The following is a 22,004-nucleotide window of genomic DNA, read 5'->3' on the forward strand; positions in this document are numbered from 1 at the left end:
CGGGATATCAAATCCAAACTCTTCTTCTCTTCATTGTTTGTGTCCCTGTTACATCTGCTTGAACTGTTTCTACTGAACACACTCCTTCAAAAGCTGAAACAATTCCACAGCAGCACGAGAGCAAAATGGGTATGTATCAACAAAACTCTGCGGGAAAAATAAAAGTGCAATCTCCCATAAGCATATAACTAAGTAGACCAGAAGCAGCTTCTAGCCTGGTCAGCATCACCATCCTCCCATAGCATTGCCTGAGACCAGTGTAAGAATCTGTATTTAGGAAGTGAGAGAAATACAGTCCACAGGGGTCCCTCCCTCCTTGCTGTCCCCTTCTCACATTTGAATAGTTATTGGGTTCCTGCTGTTGGGTGGAAGCTAGTGCTACAGCCCAGAAATAACCTGTACTCTACAGGGGTGCTGTTGGGTCAACGAGTAGCAGGAAGGAGCGTTCACTATTTTAAATGGTGATAGTGGAGAGATGCAGCTCAGTGGAGGAGGAGCTGCTTTGAGTAGTTCAAATTCCTTCCTTGCTACACTGGAGGAGTGGAATAACGAACCACCGAATTATAGCTGGGAGGAGAGAAGCCCTGCATCTGCTTCCCTTCCCAGCTGGTGCTGCCGCGGGTAAATGGCAGAGTCACATCGCTGATGTGGCCGCAGCTGGAACTGTAAACCTTTGGCTTTGTGGTGTCACAAAGGACAGACTCCTTGCTTCGGCTGCCAGAGAGGAGGCTGTAAGCAAAAGCAGACATGTGTTAGATTAAAATTATATATCATTAATATGTTTCCACTATCCTCACCACTACCATAGGGCATGAACTTGTTTGGGAACTGCATTTAGGATTTCTCAAAACAAGACTCATTTTTTTTCTTTTTCTTTATTAAAGCAAGTCTGACCAACTTCCTTACTGTCCATTCACTGCTTAGAATAATTCCTGTTAATACAGCCTTTTAATGGGCAGGCCCTTATTCTCTGGACAGGAGCTAGGCAGAGGAAGGCGGCTAACGCAACATGGCGGAGGGCAGGAACAAAAATGACGCTCTTGCATCCCTCCATTGTCATGTTGCCATTTTAGTATCCTGATTATGTTACGCTGAGTCATGAAAGGGAAGGGGGAAGCGTGCACCCTTCTTGCTCTGTGTCTGCTGCAGTGCAGCTTTGAGCAGTAAGAACAAAATCCACACCTCGCCCCCAGCTCTATAATGTCATTTTTGTATATTGCTAACTCAAACACAAGGCAGGAACCAAATTGAACTATGACTGCAGTGCTGTGGGAGGGGAGGTGTAAATCTTCCTCCTTTTGCAGTCTTCCACCTGCCCATAAAAGCCACCCCATAGAACAAGATATACTCATATGATACTCAATACCCATGGGGCAAACAGCAGATGAATGGAGAGTGGTCTTTCTCGTGAAAATGGCTCACAGGAATAGGGTTAACCCCCTCTTTAAGTGACCGGTTCAATTAGATTCCTAGCAAATGTTACCACTTTGTGTCTTGTTGCATCCACAGCCTGAATAGTGTTGAAATCACATACCCAAAGAAAGTTTGCTTTTGTTTGCTGCCTGTCCATGTAAAACGCTTCAGTTCTTCTGAAGACAGCACCATCCCACTGTCGGCCTGGTAATCCTGAAAGAGAACACACCTTCGGTAATACAACTTTGTTGCTTCTGTGTTAAAGTTTACTACAGTTACACACTCTGAGTAACTCATCATCTACATGGCCCTAGATTGACTTTTTGGTAAAAGTGTAACCACGTAGGGTGTCCAACAACTGTGCAAAATGTGTACCTGTGTATGCAAAGAGTTGAGTTTGTACACCAATATTCACGTGTAACATTCAATGGCCATAAAGTCTGTGTACACAACAGCTTAGCTGTACAAATCAACAAGGGCACACCCACAAATACTCGTATATGTTTAGAGACAGCTTGTACCTGTATTTCGGGTAATATGTGAACAAGCCTTAAGTTAGCTGCAAGAAAAGTGTATGAGCAGTGGTAAAAAAAAAAAGTATAATTGTTCCAAAAATGTGATAAATTATCAAATTGGTAACTATTTCTTGGTTGACAGTCTTCATCCACTGAGATTTAAGTAGGGCTGCACTTTTTAGTGTTATGGTTTAGCATATCTTTACATATCAGGTGTTCTTGGAGTTCGAGTGTTGACTCAGTTACAAGCTTCAGGAACACAAAAAGGAGACCAGGCTCGCGGAAGCAAGTTTTACATATGCCCAATTCTTCTCTGGCTCAGACTAAAGTTCTTAGTTTACCTATCCAACCACCTCATGTCTCATTCATCAGCCCTCTTCCTTCCATAAATTCGACTTGGAGCCCCTTCAAGTCTGTGGTGTTTTTTGCAGGTGTATTCTGCAATGTGTTGGGCTCGTAGCTTCTTGCTGAAATGCTGTAACTTTTCATCCCACATATGTTAATTTTTTTGAAAAATAAAATTTTATTTTCAGTTTTTCTTAAAAATATTTTACATAAATAGAAATCCAATATTACAATACACAAAAATATTCTGTTTCCCCCTCACCCCTTTTGTGGTTTCTTATTTTAATTCATAACACTGCATTTTCTTTGTCATTCTAATTATTAATTACTCCTTCAAATTTCCTTTTAACTGTTTGGTCTAAATTAATCTTGCCGATGAATTTATGTGTGTACAATGACATTTCAAATAATTACAAATTTTCCCCAGTCACTGATAAAGTTTTTCATCCCACAAACGTTCTGGGTGTGTGTGTACATGTCCCCTTTTGGTGTTGCATAATATACCTGCAAAAAAAGCACCAGTTTGGAAGGGCCCTGCCAATAATAGCGCATTAGTGGTGGATTTACACTAGACTGCCTCCTCCGCTGCATTGGTTATTATGTGCTGCTTTTGCCACGTCGTTGCATTATTGCCATCTGGAGGGGGCACTCTTGCACAACAAAATTGGGCAAGAGAGTGGGGAAACAACCCAGAACCTTTGTGGGACAAAAAGTTACAGGATTTCAGCAGGAAGCTATGAGACATGCACTGGTTGGGAATGAAGCAGTATGTCCAAACCTGAGCCTTTTGCAGGCACAGAGAGCACTGGTGGTTTTTGTAAAGAACTATGCAGAAATTCTGGTTTTCGTATGCTGGCTGTTTGGCCTTAATAATAAACATTCAACACCACCGTGAGCACAAATCACTGTGTATGCACAATAAAAATGACATTGGGAGGCGCCCACTCCATGTTGTGATTTGAGTAGATGGGGCAGTGATCCAGCTACAATTAAAAAATTAAAGAACCATTTTTGGTTCACTGCTAATAGCAGTAGAGAAGGCCACCATAGCAATGCTACTTTTAAACTTGTTACACTTGCCATATGCCTCAACCAACTTTTGCACAGCAAAATGAGTCGCTCCTCCCACAACATCGGCCCATCTTGGAGGAAGATGACCACAAAGGACCTGTCGTATTCCTCTTTAGCTCAGCAACACAAGGCTGAATCTCAAACTGCAAACACCACACATTTTAGTAGTTTGACTCTGACTTACATCACATCCAAGTTTGCTTTTGGGTGAAAGTTCCTCAAAGGTCTTGACTTTCATTCTGAAGGCATTAACATATCTCCTTGAAAAGCAAGCAGAAGAAAAAGCTTGTTAGAGACCTCGAAACAAACCCTATATGTACATTATACTCTTCCTACCTGTGAACATCTGAACAAGGGTGAGAAACTCTCTTAACTTTATGGGCAGGACTTAACTAAGTTCTTGCATGAGCAGAATGAGATCCAGTTGTGCAACAGGACTTGGCCCCCATCTTTTCCCTCACATCCCCTAAATCTGTTCTGGATGGTTGGGGAAATTTTAGGGGGCATGCACAAAATCCATGCTGCTAGTCATTACTTTGCTATATATCTTGGTAATCCATCATACCCAGTGTTTTCGATGCTGGTGTAATTCAAGGCTGGTACTGAATGATTTCCCCTCGCATGAGGATTAGGGGAAGTTGGAGAGGAATGGTCAAATTCAGGATCCGCTGATAATATAGTATTCAGAGGGATATAATCTTTGCCATCCTACGTAAACAGAAGTATAAAAATTATCAAACAAACGGGAATAGTGTAAAAAGAACGCCAAGCACTGGAGTCCACAAGCTGCCTAGGGAGTCCATTCCACTGTCAAACAACCATGACCTCCCTGAAACACCACAAACATGGTGCACACTGCATTTTGCTGCTTGCCTGCTTTACGTTTGCTTGAAGTAGATCTCCCAATCTCTCCACCAGCTCAGAGAATCTTGGCCTTTCATTTGGATCCCCTTGCCAGCAATCCAGCATGATCTGATATCTGCCAAAAGCAAAAGACAGTGTATCATGAGGACTACTTCTATGGCTCACACTTGGACAGCAGACTTCAGATCTGGGAGCCACCCTTAACCCAAATTTGCAACATGGGATCCATTTTTAAATTATTTTCTATACACATCCACCCCCTCTCTTTTCTCTCCTACTTTCTAACTTAAACACTCTGATTTTATGTGCTTCAAACAAAATACAGAAATGGTGAAAGTGCTACCGATACCCCCAGAGTTCAGAGCATTTGTGTGCCTTGAAGATCCATCAGTGCCGTGCCATAGAGAACACATCCAACCTCTTGCAGTATTCCAGGCATTTCTACAGAGTTAAGCTACATAGAGTTAACTGTTGCAGTTTTAATTATTTTTCATAGGATTTAGGTTCTGAGGAAAGTGAGGAAGAAGTCAGTACAGTTATGATGAAACTCCTGCTTTTTCATTCTTCCTCTTTCCACATGTGAACGATGAACAAATACTTAAACTCCTCACAAGGCTCCATAGCTTGGTTGCTCGTTTGCCAGACTAATCTCAGGGCTAGAAAAATCTCTGTTGCATTGAAATCTCAAAGCTTCTCTACTGCAGTGTAAGCCCATTATCTCTTGCCCTCCAAGCACCAGTTACGCCATTGCTCACATCAGCCTTTCATGTGTTCGAAAGGTTATCAAGCTGCTGCTTCGACCTTCTCTGGCATAAGCCAAACATCAGGAGCCCCCGGGAGCCTGCATCGCAGATCTCTGCCCCCAATCTCTGATAACCCTTGCTGCTCTTCACTGATTCCTCTCTCAGTTGTTATCCACACACCCACCCCAAAAAGCACACAGGCCTCACAATAACCAAACCAGAAAGTTTCATTCTGTAGTTTTGCCATCATAGGACTATTAATAAATATGGCTGAACAGAGTGACTGTGGAGCATCAAAGGGGGGACGGGATGTTGCACATCTCATGTGGTATCTCTTGAGAATCCTTGCTTTTATTTATCAACCTCCCCATCCCACTTAAGATAGAATTAATACTGTGTGGGCCATGTCTGGTAGATTCACAGATGCAGGGCTTAGGGATTCGTATGCGTAACAAAGGAGGGTTCAGTTGGCTTCAGATGGGAATTTTAACCCTCATGCAACTTTTGGCCTCAGAATTGAGGGCTATTGTTGTTGCAGTTATGACATTTATAAAGTTACATCTGACCCGGTGTGTGTGTACAAAAATACAGAAAAAGAAATAACAGGGAGGGAGGGCCCATACTTGAAGAAGAAGAAGAAGAAGAAGAAGAAGAAGAAGAAGAAGAAGAAGAAGAAGAAGAAGAAGAGTTTGGATTTGATATCCCACTTTATCACTACCCAAAGGAGTCTCAAAGCGGCTAACATTCTCCTTTCCCTTCCTCCCCCACAACAAACACTCTGTGAGGTGAGTGGGGCTGAGAGGCTTCAAAGACGTGTGACTGACCAAGGTCACCCAGCAGCTCCATGTGGAGGAGCGGAGACGCAGACCCGGTTCCCCAGATTACGAGTCTACTGCTCTTAACCACTACGTCACACTGGCTCTCAGTCATGCATGTGCTATGCATTTGAGATGCTAGGGAAGTTCTTCAGACTAGAAACCTAACTTGGGAGGCCTGTAAAAACCCCTTGCAAAAGAAGAGGTGAGTTTTACAAGCCCCAAACGTCTTCTCCTACATAGATGAAAACCCCAGCAGGAGAAGACATCCCGGCTCCACCCAACTTCACACAGGTATGTTTCTGTCATTTGCCTCACCTGTCCCTGCTGCCTTCCCCATACCCAAAGGTCGCCCCCATTTTTCCTACCACAAAACACATTCCCCTGTCCCACCAGCAGGGAGCAGCAACAGTAGAGAAAAAAATATAGGTCTTTCCCCCCCATCCTCTAACAGCATGGCAGGCAAGGAGGATTATTAGAATTGTGGTTCTTCCAAGGTCTCCTGCAAATGCACCTGGATTTAAATTAATTTGGAGCCTGTATTCACTAGGATTCCTAATACCACTGATCCTAACGGGCTGAAGGGTCTCTTGGTGTCATCATATCGCATTGCCATCCATTTGGATTTTTCTGGGATTATCCTGCACATAAGCGGTTGGGAACCTCCAATCCATGGGCTTCAAGATCAGCCCAGCAATTCATTTTTGGGGCACCACACCCATCTTTCTTAGCCTGACGTCATATATGACATCAAGCATGGGAAGGTTCAAGAGGCAGCTGCTGCAAGGGAAGGCAAAATGTAGCACTTCTCGAATTTGTCGCTTTTTTCTTTTGCTCGGAACAGGAACAGAGAAATGGAAAAAGCACAGGATTTTGCCTGCAAAAGAAGAAGGGGCAGTGCATTCATGGTGCACTGCCAATTTTTCCTTTACGGCCACTGCTTGAATTCAAGCTGATGATGCAAAGGAAGACTCTTCCTTTGATGTTCATGCTGTAGCCACAAAGAACAAACCATCCTTTGCAGCCATGGCTTGAATTCAATCCAGTTGCAAAGGAAGAATTGGGAATGCAACTGCAGATTGAAGTTATGTAATATCAGGTGAATGAGAGGATGTGTGGCCTCACCTGTCAAAGTAGTTTGTGGGGGTTCTGGCCACTTCTGGGGCTGGCCCTCTGGCTGAATCCAATTTCCCAGACCCGACTTACAGAATCATCACCCCCAAATTGTTTCGATGTCCCTTGCTGATATGTTCTCCATGAATGTGTCTCCATAGGAATTGCACAAAATCATTCTGATTGTGAGAAGCGCACAGGAACTAGTATACATTCATCCTAAATTGTGTGCATGTGGCCCTCCATGCTGTCTGGAGCTTAGGGGAGCTGAAGTCCAAAACATATGAAAGACCACAGCTTAGGCACCCCTGCCTTAAATCCCAAAACCCAGAGAACAGATCTTAAGGATAAGTTCCTTTAAGGAAAAAAACTAGCTGAAGGCTTAACTAAAACCAAACCCAAATTATGTTTTTAAGGAAAGGGGGGGGGAATGATTCAGGAAGGGGTGAATGAGAATGTGGTGCTTAACCTTTTCACCACCTACAATTTCTCTGTTCCAGTCCCCCACCCTAAAACTAGGTTAACTATCTGCCTGCAGCAGGGGTGGCTAAGCGGTGGCTCTCTAGATATTGTTGGACTACAACTACCAACATCCCTGACCATTGGGCATGCTGGCTGGGGATGATGGGAGCTGGAATTCAACATCTGGATGGCCACAGATTAGCCACCCCCAAATGAGTACCCAGTATTTGTGAGGGTATGAACACATTTGAAACCCTATGGCACGAAAAACAACAGGGGGAAAGGGTGATATCAAGCATAGAAGTAACAGGCTGGGAAGGTTTATGCACCTCTTTCCCAAATCCTATTGTTCTAAATTCCCAAAGCACTTTTTTTTATCCTAATGAAGGTTGATGGCATTTTGTTACATGTGCACACTGGTTTGGTTTGTCCCAAAGTAATGCATGCCAAAAATGATACTGTCCAAAGCACACGTACATCTCTGGGGTTGCAACATCTGGGGCTTTCATTCTTGTGCCTTCTTTTAACTTGTTGAAAAAGTCTTCATCTATCTGAAGACCTGGATAAGGAGATGCACCTAAAAGAGAAGAATTTTTTTTAAAAAAAAAACACTTTGAAATTGGAAGGAGAGAATAACAAAGGAAACCACAGACACTTCTGACATGTGAACCTTTACAACATTTAGAGACTGAGTGTTTTCTAAATCGAGTTGCTAACCTGTGCGGCCTTCCAGAAGTTTTGGACTCCAACTCCCATCAGCCCCAGTCAAGAGGCCACAGGCCAGCCACTTTCCTGCTCTAGAGTAAGCCTGAGATCTATTTTGCTTCCCACCACTCTTCTGATCTGTTTGGGTGATGGGCAATGAGTTCTGAAGTAACATAGGGGCATACTATTTTATATATTATTTTCTTTTAGCTTAGCTTTTCAATTGTTCATCCTTTCTCAGCGTAGTAAGAGTTAATTATGAGGCAAGAGCAATCCCAGCAACAAGTAGGCTACTAAACAACCAAAAGACTGTTTGTCTAAGGAACTGCATGCATGGACCAATTTCCTCTGCTGTTGTGTCTGCCTCTTCTACCATTCTTCTTTGATGAATGAAATTGCTGCTTCCTTTGCAGGACAGATTTTGTATCCTGCATTTTTAAAAAAGATTATTACTATTATTGTTGTTGTTGCCTTGCTCAGCATTTCCATCCTAGATGGCATGCTCACCCGAAGATGATAATTTCGGTGTTTGTTTGCCTGTGAGGAAGCAGCTGTGAATGGCAATGGCCTGGCACTGTGAGATCCGTGGGCTCATTGTGCTTGTGCTGGTGGAGGTTGCTTGTTTGTTTCTTATTAAATTTGCATCTCACCCTTCCTCCCAAAGGAGCCCTGGGTGGCAAACAACAAGTGATGAAACAATAAAAACATCTTAGAATGCTTTAAAAAAAAAAAAAATTCCAGTACAGATGCAGACTGGGAAAGATCTCACAGACTTTATCGCTTATTATGGCCTGCAGAGAAAAGTGCAGGAACGGGTAAGATCTATCTAAAGAAATATTACACAGGTAGATAGATTATCTGACAACAATTTTTAAACCTCTCCTTTCATGTGTCCTACTCTGGTTCCCGTCATTGTAGAGGCACATGGTTCATAGTTTATTTGCCGTTTACAAATAATTGCCATATTTTGTGTGGCATAATAAATACTGATTAACGGACGAATACAATACCACAGTTCTGACGTGAGCAACAGTGAGGTCACTAGATCTTCAAAAGCACAAGGACCTCCTCCTGCCCACCCATGCATTGAAGAAAGTGGTGTTTTTCTCCCCTTTTCCAGTCAATACCCCAGCACTGCATCATAACCAGCCTTAGAATCTTCCGTGCTGAAGGAGCAGCCTGCAGTGTGGCAAGGGAGGAGGCAAGCTGCCTCTCAGAAGCCACACAGCTAACAAGGGCTTACTGCATCATTGCCATTCCAAGGCCTCCTAGACACTGCCTTTCTGGGTTCTGTAAAATGGGGTTAAGCATACAGCAGGTGATTTTAGATTGCACAATTAAAGCAGGGGCTGGGAGAGAAGGTAGGGCAGGGTCCACCAGACAATTTTTGATGGGCCCCTTTACTGCCTGCTAGTTGCTGCCATTCAGGTGAAGAAAATATTCTGAGGTCTTAAGCTCTTGCTTTCTATAGTCAAAACACGTTGGTTTAACTTCTACTAAAACATAAGCAGATCATTGCAAGCCCGTTTCCTATATATAATATTTAAGTTGCAATCCTTAACACACTTAGGTAGGAGTAAGTCACATTGAACTTGTTGAAGATTACTTCTGAGTAGCATGTACTGTACAGGATTGCACTGTTAACGATGAACTGGGTACCGTATCCAATTGATTTTGTTTTCAGAGATCTTAGGATAGGATCAATTCACTTTTTCTTTAAAGAACAACTTACCTAGAGAAAATATTTCCCACAACAGTACTCCATACGACCAAACATCACTTTTGGTACTATAGATTTTATCAAATATAGATTCTGGTGCCATCCATTTGAGGGGGAGACGTGCCTGTAACAAAATCAAAGGGAGGGCCTTACTTTTCAAGCAAAATGAAATTAGCTGTAGATAGAAATGTAAGTGTTTTACAGAGATAGAATTATTGTTTTAGGCTGCACGTGGAAGTTGCCTTCTGCTCACAGAAGGGCCAGAGAGTTGTGCTAGAAAAATGAGATTAAATCCAGAGTTGCAGTTTGTCTTTTACATACAGTACTCCACTTTGACTTTAGAGATTTGGCCAGTTTCAAGCCAGCCATCACAAATATAAGGACTATAAACTTGGTTTTCAAAAGCCGAGAGTCTCAGGAAGCTCGGTTGGGTGCCTGGTGCCAATTACGTTCTTTTTTCCTGCATTTCTACAAAAGCTAAATACAGACAGCAAATTAGTAGGTATGCTGTGATTTCCACTGTATTAAAGAAATGTGCTTTGCATGTGCCTAAAGTTCCTTAATGCTGCTCATATATTCTTCCAGAACATCAAGATCTTTTTTTCAAAGGGGAAGAAAAGTTTTTTTTAAAAAAATTGGGTTTTATAGACAAGAATGTTATACAAATAAGTATACCAAGTTTTCTCATGTCATTTGTATATCACAAAAATAGCATAATAAATCTACAACACGTGTTTCATTATTAGTGGTCAATGTATAAATTCTTGGTTTATGAATTGGTTTAAACAATTAGGAAGAAGAGAGGGGAAGGGGAAGGGGAAGGGCAAGTGACAGGTGGCAGGTGGGGTGGGGTGGTTATGCTTCTATTATTTACTTAGTGTGTGGGGGGGGTTGTGTCAGCGTTACTTGTATGGGTTCTCTTACTATTCACTTGTTGTATTTCCTTGGTGGTGAGAGAGGTTGGGGGCTGCTTAGGGTGTGGTTGGCTGTCTTTGGTTGGCTGTAGTGAGAACTGTTTTTGTGTGTAAGTGGGGTGTGAGTGTGTATTTTTGATGCGTATGCTGTTGGCAGATTCTTGTTGTTGTCTTGTTGGGCTGTGTGTGTGATAAAGGGGAGCCATACCGGGCTGAAGGCATCTTCTTCTATTTGTCCCCGTGCCTGTTTCAGTTCATTGGTTAGTTTTTCTAATAAGGCTGTTTCCCATACTATTTGGGAAGAAAAGTTATTTCACACATTCCAGGGCTGAGTCCTAACAGTGCCAACAAATTCTTGAGCTAAACCAATAGATTCTGGGGGTAAATGACGATGAGCCATAGCTCAAATTAAGCCCCACTCCATCCCCAGTGAAGAAACAAAAACTTCTATTTCTTTTGCAAACAAAGTTTAAGCCTTTTTACTGGTTGGCCTAGCGAGGTTAGCCAAGAAACAAATATCAACATGTAAACTATTCAAAAAAACAGAGCTGGCGAACATTTCCGAGCATTGTTGTGGAGGATGCAAACTGTCACAGCGCATACAACTCATCTGGATCGCTCATCTTCACATAAAAAATGTACAATCACTTCCAGGGGCCTTTTAGAGTGCAGAGAATGTAAACATTTAGAAAAGTTCTCCGTGAGCTGTTCAAAATGATAAACAATGGGGCAAATAAGAAGCATGCTGACTTACATCGCCTTTTCTCACATAATCAGGATTCTTATAAATATCTCTTGCAAGGCCAAAATCACAGATCTTCACAACATTGTTTTCAGACAAAAGGACATTTCTGGCTGCTAAGTCACGATGGATGCACTACAAGAAAACATTAAACAATCTCATTGCTGATCCCAATATGATTCTAGAACACAAAGCTGAATCTTTTCCATGTCCTTTTAAAAAGCATTAACATACATGTTTATGTTTTTAATAGCTCAGTTTACATTTTCTTCTGGAAGTTACCTAAAGTTTACACAGAACTACCATAATGAAATGCTAAGGTGCTTTCCAAAGAAACACTTCAGAATCTAAACATGTGTACCTTTAATCTGTTGAGTTCTACCAAGGGATAAGTCAGACTGCTTTAGGCTTTGTAGGTAATGCATTTGGAAATACATAATAAAATCCAAAATCAATTAGGACTTTGTATAGATTTAGATAAGCATCTACCGGTATTTTTCCTACCACATGAGAATTTGTAGTGGAGTCCACATTAACCAGGCCTGTTTTCAGAGAGCCAAACTGAACTGAACAGAAATCTGGACCAAATCTTTAATTTTCCCCAAACCAGAGACTTGTATTTCTAGAAACACATTTATTTGCAAAAGAAGAGCTGAGATTTATTAGATGCTGTGAACATTAAATCATCTTTCTAGAGATGAAGTACTATGACTGCTGGGTTGGAATATTGTTTAGGGGGGGTTGTTGGTGGGGGGGTTGCTGTTAATGATATGAATTGTTTGTATATTTTTAGAACTTTTTATGATTTATGTCAAAATGGTTCAGTTTGGTTGTGTACTTTTTGATGTGTTTTAGTCAGTTATGACTACTTTTATTATGTTTGTGATTATGCAAATATTTTTGTTGTAAGCCGCCTTGAGCATGGTTTTTCCTGTGGAAAGGCGGCATACAAATAAAATGCTGATGATGACATGCAACAGTCAGCGAAAAATGTCCCACGCAGTGACCCTAACCACATGGAAAGGTGATCATCTGTGCCCTCCTTTACAGAATACAGTTGTCTAGCTGAAGGGCTACCCAGTTCACATCCCATTTAAAGATGAAGAACTGTAAGCAGCCAGTGCCTGGACAGCAAACTAAGAAGGGGCGTGCACACCTGTCTGGTAAGAGGAACTACATTTCTATTTAAATTATAGTAATCCTTTGCAACTGGACGCCTTCATCTGCCCCAGCTGCAACAAAACATGTCTCTCCCATATTGGCCTCTACAACCACAGCAGGCACTGCAACCTTCCAATAGTTTGACTTCACTCCCATTGTCTCCCGAGGCAGACGGATGCCAGCAACGGTTTCCATCTATGCTGATAAACTGGCATTTGCGCATTTCTCACGAAGGCATATCCTCTTTTCTCTCCCTCTCTTTATTTGGCGATGTGGTAAGTGGCCACGCTAGTGGTGACAAGGCATACTTAAGCATGTTGTCAGAGGCTGCAGATGACCATATTCCTGCGTGTTTATTAGTGGCTATTTATGTGGTTCCTGATCACCTGGATCTAACCCCAGGCAGAGGAATAACTGCAATGGATGAACAAGCCTTTTGTTTCTAGTCAGTTGTGTACGCTATGAAGACATGAATAAACATGCATTTATTTATAGGGAGAGCCTCAAAAAGAAAACTGTCCTTCCTTCCTTCCTTTAGGAGTTCTGGGGAACAAAACTGCCATTGAATCACAGAAACCAGTTTGTCTTCGCCATGATGCAATTTCCCTGATGCAGTGAGATGCAAGGAAGATGAGGAGCAGCCTGTGCTTCCTATGTGCAGCAAGTTTCCCAGAGTGCGGGGAAAACCCCTCTTTCTCAATATAGTTTCAGGGAGTAACACAAACATTTTGTATTTAACAAACAGAAATATGATTCTTCGAGGCGTTGTTACATCACAAACTTAAAGTGGTACAAGAACTACCTTGGGTAGTGCTGTGAAAGGGGTTTGGAATCTATGTATTCTTTTATGCCAGGTGGCTAGGGCATGCCGTATGGATAGGTGGCTAACAACTAGCAGTTAAAATTGTGCAAACCACTTAATTTTTTTAAAAATATATATTAGGTGGTGGACATATGCTTCTAATGTATATATGCCTTTAGGGTCACTGGCTCCCTACTCCACCCCACCCTACCCCCCAATAAGGACTCTGTCTTAACAAACAGGCAACAATTTAAAAGATGCATTTTACAAAGGTGACAGAAAAGCTGCACCTGTTGAATTTCTGTCTGTCGTGCAGCTATTAAGGGCATAGCTCCTCTGCCAGGAAAAAAGGCTAGAGGGCAATATGGGGGTAACATTCCCAGCCTATTATACAGTAGGCTGTTGGAAGCATAATGCATGCAAAACATTGTTGTTGTTGTTGTTCAGTCGTTCAGTCGTGTCCGACTCTTCGTGACCCCATGGACCAGAGCACGCCAGGCACGCCTATCCTTCACTGCCTCTCGCAGTTTGGCCAAACTCATGTTAGTAGCTTCAAGAACACTGTCCAACCATCTCATCCTCTGTCGTCCCCTTCTCCTTGTGCCCTCCATCTTTCCCAACATCAGGGTCTTTTCTAGGGATTCTTCTCTTCTCATGAGGTGGCCAAAGTACTGGAGCCTCAACTTCAGGATCTGTCCTTCTAGTGAGTACTCAGGGCTGATTTCTTTGAGAATGGATAGGTTTGATCTTCTTGCAGTCCACGGGACTCTCAAGAGTCTCCTCCAGCACCATAATTCAAAAGCATCAATTCTACGGCGATCAGCCTTCTTTATGGTCCAGCTCTCACTTCCGTACATTACTACTGGGAAAACCATAGCTTTAACTATACGGACTTTTGTCGGCAAGGTGATGTCTTTGCTTTTTAAGATGCTGTCTAATGCAAAACATTACCCTGTTATTATTAATTTTCCAGAGGGAAAATGCACAGGAGGAAAACTAACCTTTTGAGACGATAAGAACTCCATGCCTCTGGCCACCTGAAAACTGTAAGAAATTAGATCTTCCATGGTGAGGGGCCACTTGTAAAATTCATCAGAATCTGAAATCAATTCAGCGCATACGAGGTTAACATGACTTTGTGCTGCCCACAGTACAATGGAGTGCCTGAAACTTAGTTTACTAGTGAGAACAAAAAACAATTATTAGGAAGTGTTGAGCACTTCCCCAAGGTTAAGGAAGAGACCATAGAAACAGTCACACATCTTCCTGTCCGATTGAGTAACATTGTAAATAAGCTTATTTTAAACCATCTTTTCTTGGATCTGAGTATCTCCCAAGGATGTTTATGAGGGTGATAAATGGGGAAAGAAAATGTCAAAGATGCAGATCATGCAGTAAAAATATCCACAGGCTGCATAGAAAGAGGAAGGAATTAATACATACCCTCCTCTTCCTCTTCCACATCACTTAAACTTTTATCTTCCTGAAATCCAGAGCTTGCTAGGCTCTCTCGACTTGGGACGCTCTCCAGCCTTTTTTTCTTACCACCAATGGGCTCCACATCCTTCTCCTCTGTCACCAGCTCTCCTTGAATAGAGGCATCCTTCAGAGAAAAGGAGAGGGAAAAATTGGCACAAGATGGAACAGAAGATATTCCAGCCAAAGTTAAGCACTTTTGAGCCCAGCTGATTTCAGCAGGAAAGTTAAGCATGTGCTTTTATCCCTCCTGTTCAATATATGTATTTTTATTAAAGATCTCCTGTTAAATAAATGTAATCCAAAAGTGCTTAACTGTAGCTAGATTGTACCCCATGGAGTTTGTGGTCTTTCCATTCAATTACTTTTTAAATGTGCTGGTGAGGTCCTGGGACAATGTCCCTTAGAAAATGATTAAAGCAAGGGAGTGGAACCACACATCATGTAGCCAGCTTCTCCTGCTGGAAATATACCGGTACTTTAAATTTTACCTTTCGCAATAGGCTATTTTCTGCACACACCTTGCTGTTCTTCATCCAGGCAAACCAAAGTTCAAGGACACATTCCAGCCAGGCAAAGATACTCAAGGGGTGTGTGAAGTAGGGGGGTGGGAGGTAGAGCTTGGGGAAAGGAGAGTCCTATCTATCTCATATTTTTCACTTTGATTTAAATTTAGTGGAGCCAAGAGCAGATGGATAGAATTGCTTTGGTGGCCAGATCTGGCCCATGGGCAAAGGGCTGATGTGCATCTGGAGTTGTACTCCTGCTCCACATTTTTGAGTTAACGGTCTTGTCCTATGGCTTCAACACTGCGCCTATGTGCAAGGATAGGAAGTCCCAGGGTCATGTTGCATAGAATTGCACTTAGGCTGACCCAGAGATTACATATCCTTCCTTACATATCCAAAATACATCGCTGCTGAACCCTGCAATGAAGTCTTGCACTGGGGAAGGTACAACCTTATGAAATTCTTGAGTTACTGCATTGCTGCAACAACCTGGTTATTTTTCTATATCTGTACATTAAAGCAACTCAGATTTGCACTGGTCAAAAGGCATTTGCACACCTGTTCCTATTTGTACTGTGCAGCAAAATAAAATTAATTTGATTATTTCAGTCGACGGTGAAATGAAAAAATAAAACACGGCATTTGGGGACATTACCTTGTTGGAAGAAAAGAAACTCCTTTTGCTCTTAAGGTAGCTTGATAAATTTCCATATTTGCAATATTCAACTATCACCATTAGTGGCCCTGTGAACAAGATGATAAACATTTTGGTGGGGAAAAGTGACAATTTTGTGTCATTGTTCAAGTGCCTGTTTCCAGCAGCACAGCAGAATTACTTAAATCAGAATGCAATTGAAAGAAATTCATAATATTTCCCCTAAAGTCCCTACTCTCGTCTTTGTTTCACACCGATTGCTAGGAAAGTTTGATCTGTGTGTGATTTAATTCAGGCCCGCATCTCAAAAATGTATTTTCACACAGTTGTATCAAGTCATGGTTTAACTCTTGAAGTTAAAACAAGGACGAAGCCCAGCGCATCTTAGCATTAAGAACCATCTTTCCAGCCTGTGATAAATACAAAAAAGTAAAGCTATATTTTAAATAAAAGTAAATAAAATATAAACCAGAACACCATGTTTTTGTCATAGTTGTCCGTACCTCCGTTTTTTGTGCAAGCGCCCAGCAGATTCACAACATTCAGATGATGACCGATATGTGTCAAGATCTTCAGCTCAGTCATCAGAGCTTTATACTCGCTGGCGGTGGCTCCTTCTGCAAGGCCAAGCAATATGGTTTACTTATTACTTAGGGCACTTCTTACCTGGAGATTTCTTGCCCTGGCTCCTGTCACCACTTGTTGTTGATCACCAGCTGCATTCTTTTGGTTGTGAGGATGCTTTCAGCTAACCTGAACCCTAGGCAGGAACAGCACTATATGTCCAGAAGCCTGTAACTGCACCGTTTGGGCTGCAGGCTGCCGTACTTCAGTCCAGCTCAGAGTACTGATTCCTCTAGCTCATTGTTGTCTACATGAAACTTCTGCAAACTGGTATCCTGCAGATGTTCTGGACGACAATCCCAGGTTCCCCGACCACTGATTATGCTAGCTGGAGCTGATGGGGGCTGTATTCCAAAATGTGGAGGGCACCAGTTTGAGGAAGGCCAGTCAAGACCAACTGGCAGCATCTTTCTTGGCTTTCAGGCAGCAGCCTTACTCCACTCTGCCTGGAGGACCTAGGAACTGAACCTGTGAGCTTCCGCCTGCAAAGATGGCTCTCTACCATTGGGCTATGGTCCCTGGCTCAAATGGCAACAGGATTTCAGCTTTACTACAGATGCAGGACAGCTGAAAATGGTTGCCCACACAGTCTGGACACTACAAAGTGAAAGCGGAATTGTTCTACACCATACGTACCTTTCAGCATTTTTACAGCAACTACTTTGTACGTGGGTGATTTTTTAATTCCAAAAGCGGCTGCTTGTACTACTTTCCCATAAGCACCTCGTCCAAGGGTCTTTCCTGCATCAAAAAAAACAAATCATAGTTGCTGGTTAGAGAGACATCATCAGATAAACTCATAGTATTAAACTTTTCGTTATGTTTAAAGTTCTGACTGGGTGAGAATACACGGAGAGCTCCTGAATTTATATGCAACAAATTATACCACTTCCACAGACCTATGCTCAAAGCAATTCACAATATAAATGAAACCCTAAGTAGTCAAACAAATGATGGAAGTGTGAGCACAGCTGCAAAAGGGGGGAGATTATCACACCTGGCTGCTTCTGATCCAGAGCCTTTCAAAGTAATTGTTGTGTTTTGGGCTGTGTACACATCATATATTTAAAGTACACCCCCCCCCAAGAATCCTGGGAACTGTTGTTGTTTGTTTGGGATTCTGGGAAGTGTAGTTCTGTGAGACGTTAACTACAATTCCCAGGATTCTTTGGCATGGAGAATGTGCTTTAAATGTATGGCGTGTCTGCATTCTTAGGAATAACAGAAACTGAGCCACGCCAGCTAAGATATATTAACTTGCTAGAACTGGTCTGAAAAATCCAGGGGAGTAACTTGCAAGAGTTGGGATACAAGACAACAAATATTTAACACATATAAGCTTATGCTTCAAACTTAGCCCACTGTCAAACCCTAAGAATGACATTGTAGCGATGGCTATGCTGCCTCAAGGCAGAGGCTGTATTAACAACCAAAATGTTGCAAAACTGCTGCAAAATTCTGGCATGAAGCACTCTGCTGCTGCTGCTGAAAAATGCCACAAGGCACAACAGTAACCACCAGTGCTAGCTCTTGTTTCATTCATTCATTTCTTCTGCAAGGATTGGAATGGCCTTTAGTGCTTGTCTGGCACTCTGTTATGTCATCCGCCTCTTGGTCAGAGATGGCCTAAGATATTTTGCTGGACAGGTCAAGAAATTAAATGGTTGTAAAATAATGGAATTTTGCTGGCCTTTAAGCATGCCTCCCATAATCTACTATTCCCATTGATATTTGCAAGTATTGGGATGGGGGGCAAATTCCAGCTGGGATCTCGGCAAGAGCAAAGGATTAAAGCTACATCCCCCCAGCTACTTATTTTTTAAAAAAGACATCAGCTACATAAGTGCAAACTAGATGGCAACATCATACTTAGTTTGGGCATTAGACCAGTGTTTTTCAACCACTGTTCCGTGGCACACTAGTGTGCCGCAAGATGTTGCCTAGTGTGCCGTGGGAAAAATTGAAAAATTCAAGAGAATTACTTTATATATGGTCAATATAGGCACAGAGTTAAATTTTTTAACATTTTCTAATGGTGGTGTGCCTCGTGATTTTTTTCATGAAACAAGTGTGCCTTTGCCCAAAAAAGGTTGAAAAACACTGCATTAGACCATTTCTCCCAACCTAAGGGTTGCACCAATCAGATCCAAGCTGGACCTTTCACTTTTCCATTTTGTCATCTCCCTGCTTCATTAATTTCCCTTCTTTCCCCTGATTGGACAGGGTTGCTCGGGTTTTACCACATATCAGGTGAAGACGTGTGGTAAAATGTGTGTTCATCTGATCATCTGTCCACCTGGATTCACAGAATCACGAGGACATCAGTAAAGGGAAGGGGATAGAGGGCACAGAAACCTGTTGCTTGTGTTGCAGTAGCCTGATTCTGTCATGGAGCCCTCAGGACCCCCATACAGACCAGGCATCCATCTGTTCTAAACATAACTCCTGAAAGCTCAATGTTTTCTGAGAATTTTGCATTTGTTTTGATCAATAATAGTCCATTTACTTAGGACATTGGAATAAGCAACTTGTAAACTCTCTCTGTACTCAGTAAAACACCACAGGGGTATTGTATTCGGACACTGGCATGTTTTCCAGATATCTTTTCCATCTGAACAATCTCCGTTTCATGGAAAACTAATAAACCTCTCCCCACCCCCCACCCCGCTTTAAAAAGCCTCTAATATTCTGGTTTCAGTTACATTATGTTTCAGTGCCAAACATTGGCTCCTAAGAACTTGTAGAGAGTATTTGGATATTTGAATTCTTGGACCAAATTCTCATCACTTTACAAGCCACAGAAAATCCCTCCAGCAGCTTCAGAAGATAATGGCACACAGAGCAGCGTTATTAGGAATGTAAGGTGCAATTTATGTCCCACTGAAATCTATTTTCCCCTCCCCCCCCCCTTTTCACCTGGCACAGCAGTACTGAAAGCGGGATCATGTCTATTGGCCCCAATACTAGCGTGAATATAAATCGTCATGAATACACAATAAAGAGGACATCTGGAAGGGCAATTGAAAAGCAGAGCAAGGGAAAATCAAAGGCATAAGGTCTCGCCTTAGCCTATAATAGATAATCCTAATATTTAACTCAATCTCTTAGGGGTCATGTTACTACTACACAGGCTGGTTTTTCCCCACCCCACAACTCCAGGTTCACTTAGGGTAACTGAGATCATGAAAAAGCCACTCTGAGTTAGGGGGAATGTTGTGTGTGAGCAGCTTTTTGGACTCCAACAACTACACTCTTTGAGGGAGCCACACACACACACACAGAGAGAGAGAGAGAGAGAGAGAGAGAGAGAGAGAGAGAGAGAGAGAGATTTGCTCTTTTTTCTTAAAACAAGCTGTAATTCTTTCAATGCAGACAGCGCTTGTTATGCCACAATTAAAGATCCAATTAAAATAAAAATCCTAGGTGGGGTAAAAGAGCTCCCTAGGTTGGGTAGTACACTCAATGATTCCACACTGGCTACAGGGCTGTGCAAATTCAGGGGGTCTGTTTTCTGCTTGACACAAAGCTATTTCCTGATTGAATAACTGAATGGTTAGAGCGCACTGACATTTTTAAAAAGGCCTAAATTGGAGGGGGGGGGTTGATCTGCCATACTGTTTGCAGCTTAATGGGTATCATATTGTATGCTTACAGCCGCCATAAGCAAGGGTAGCATAGAACCCTTTGCATATGTTTCTTCTGTAACCATAGTCATTTGTTTTCTAAATGTTTGCAATTTGATATCTGTTGCAGAGAGCCAAATTCTGATATACCGTATTTTTCGCTCCATAAGACGCACCTTTTTCCTCCTAAAAAGTAAGGGGAAATACCTGTGCGTCTTATGGAGCGAATGGTGGTCCCTGGAGCTGAATTGCCCAGGGGCCAAAAGCAGGTTGTGCTTTTTATTTTACAAAGAGAAAAGGGAGTGTTGAAAGGACCCCGCTCAGCAGCTGATCAGCAAGAGATCGGGAGAGAGATAAGAGTCCCGGCTCCCTTTCAGCCCCGCCCTCCTTTGTTGAATGTGCTGCAGAGGGAGGTTGTTTGTTTCCCCAGGACATGTGACTGGCTGATTAGATTATCTGTCTGGAAACAGTAGAAAAGGCTCCCTTTCCTTAAGATTTTTCAGAAATGTGAGTTAAACCCCATAAAAATGGGGCTTTTCCTCTTTGCTTTTCCCCCTTTGCAAAAGCTTTGCTTTTTCCCCTTTGCAAAAAAGCTGCAAAACCTTTAGCTGATCCTAAAAAAACAAACAAAAAAAACCCCAGGGCTTTTCCCTTTGCAAAAAAAGCTGCAAAACTTTTAGCTGATCCTAAAAAAAAAATGCCTTTTGCCTTTGCAAAAACAGCTGCAAAACTTTTAGCTGATCCTCAAAAAAAAATGCCTTTTGCCTTTGCAAAAAAGCTCCAAAACTTTTAGCTGATCCTCAAAACACAAAAAACCAGGGCTTTTAGAGGAGGAAAACCAGAAAAATATTTTTTCCCTTGTTTCCTCCTCTAAAAATGAGGTGCGCCCTATGGTCCGGTGCGTCCTATGGAGCGAAAAATACGGTATACTCACACTAGGTTAATGGCCAGCTCACATCCTGAAGCTTCTCACACCTTGTGTAGAGACCAGCATATGTAAGTCTAGCTACCATTAAAATCTACTTTACATCTGAATGGATGCCATCAAGATAATGGGGGGGAACTTTGAGACAGGAGGCAGACAAGGATGGCCAGTTGTAGTCATTGCCCACTAGGATTGTATTCCTTCAACTTTTATTAAGCAAATAAGCAAAGTGGGAAATAGGCAGGAAACTCTGAAATAAATTCAACGGAACAATAAAACCATTGGAATTATAGTAATTGCTCATCTCAAAGCCCCCCTCCCTTCTCCATTAGATGACATTGGATTAAAAGCCTTAGATTCTCAATGTTTAGTTAGCTCTCCTAGCTCCAACAAAAAAAATTACTCAGAACTCTCAAAGCTCCAATGAAAATTCTACTCAGTGCCCTCAAGGAATCCAAAAATCATTCTGCCTGAAGGACAGGTATACCCTTCTTTCCCCTTCTCCATTTCTTAACTTGCTTTCAACTGTGGTTTCTATGGCAAAATTGCCACACTTTCTTTCCTGTAGGCTTTCCTGTAGGTTAGATTTTTCACTCTTTAGATCAAGGTGTGCATACATTGTAGGATTTGCTATCCGATTTATTTTTGCTGTCTTCATTTCATATAATAAACCAAGCTTTATTTATTCCTTTTGTGTAATAACTTCTTGTGGGCATAAGATTACTAGATATTTCACAAATGATTAAAAAAAAATGAAAAATTAAAAAATGAAAACGTATGAGATTTTACAGAGCTAATGGAAAAGTT

General features: G+C 42.0%; 1 protein-coding gene across 2 annotated transcripts in view; it reads right to left on the bottom strand.

The window, feature by feature from the left end:
- The window catches only part of FLT1 (fms related receptor tyrosine kinase 1), a 112,069-nt gene continuing 90,065 nt past the window's right edge, over window positions 1-22,004 (bottom strand). The window contains exons 18-30 of one of the 2 annotated variants that reach the window (XM_033146422.1): window positions 17,286-17,390; window positions 16,529-16,642; window positions 16,026-16,114; window positions 14,829-14,988; window positions 14,387-14,484; window positions 11,435-11,557; window positions 9,779-9,890; window positions 7,819-7,918; window positions 4,218-4,323; window positions 3,910-4,052; window positions 3,529-3,604; window positions 1,535-1,626; window positions 1-729 (exon numbers count right to left, since the gene is read on the bottom strand). In XM_033146422.1, coding sequence (XP_033002313.1) covers window positions 528-729; window positions 1,535-1,626; window positions 3,529-3,604; window positions 3,910-4,052; window positions 4,218-4,323; window positions 7,819-7,918; window positions 9,779-9,890; window positions 11,435-11,557; window positions 14,387-14,484; window positions 14,829-14,988; window positions 16,026-16,114; window positions 16,529-16,642; window positions 17,286-17,390 — 1,520 coding nt within the window. In that variant the 3' untranslated portion in view covers window positions 1-527. Of the gene's footprint in view, window positions 730-1,534; window positions 1,627-3,528; window positions 3,605-3,909; window positions 4,053-4,217; window positions 4,324-7,818; window positions 7,919-9,778; window positions 9,891-11,434; window positions 11,558-14,386; window positions 14,485-14,828; window positions 14,989-16,025; window positions 16,115-16,528; window positions 16,643-17,285; window positions 17,391-22,004 lie in introns of those variants that run through there. The other variant, XR_004426422.1, reaches the window with a different exon arrangement.

The sequence above is a fragment of the Lacerta agilis genome, chromosome 4, assembly GCF_009819535.1.
Source record: "Lacerta agilis isolate rLacAgi1 chromosome 4, rLacAgi1.pri, whole genome shotgun sequence".
Lineage (NCBI taxonomy): Eukaryota > Metazoa > Chordata > Lepidosauria > Squamata > Lacertidae > Lacerta > Lacerta agilis.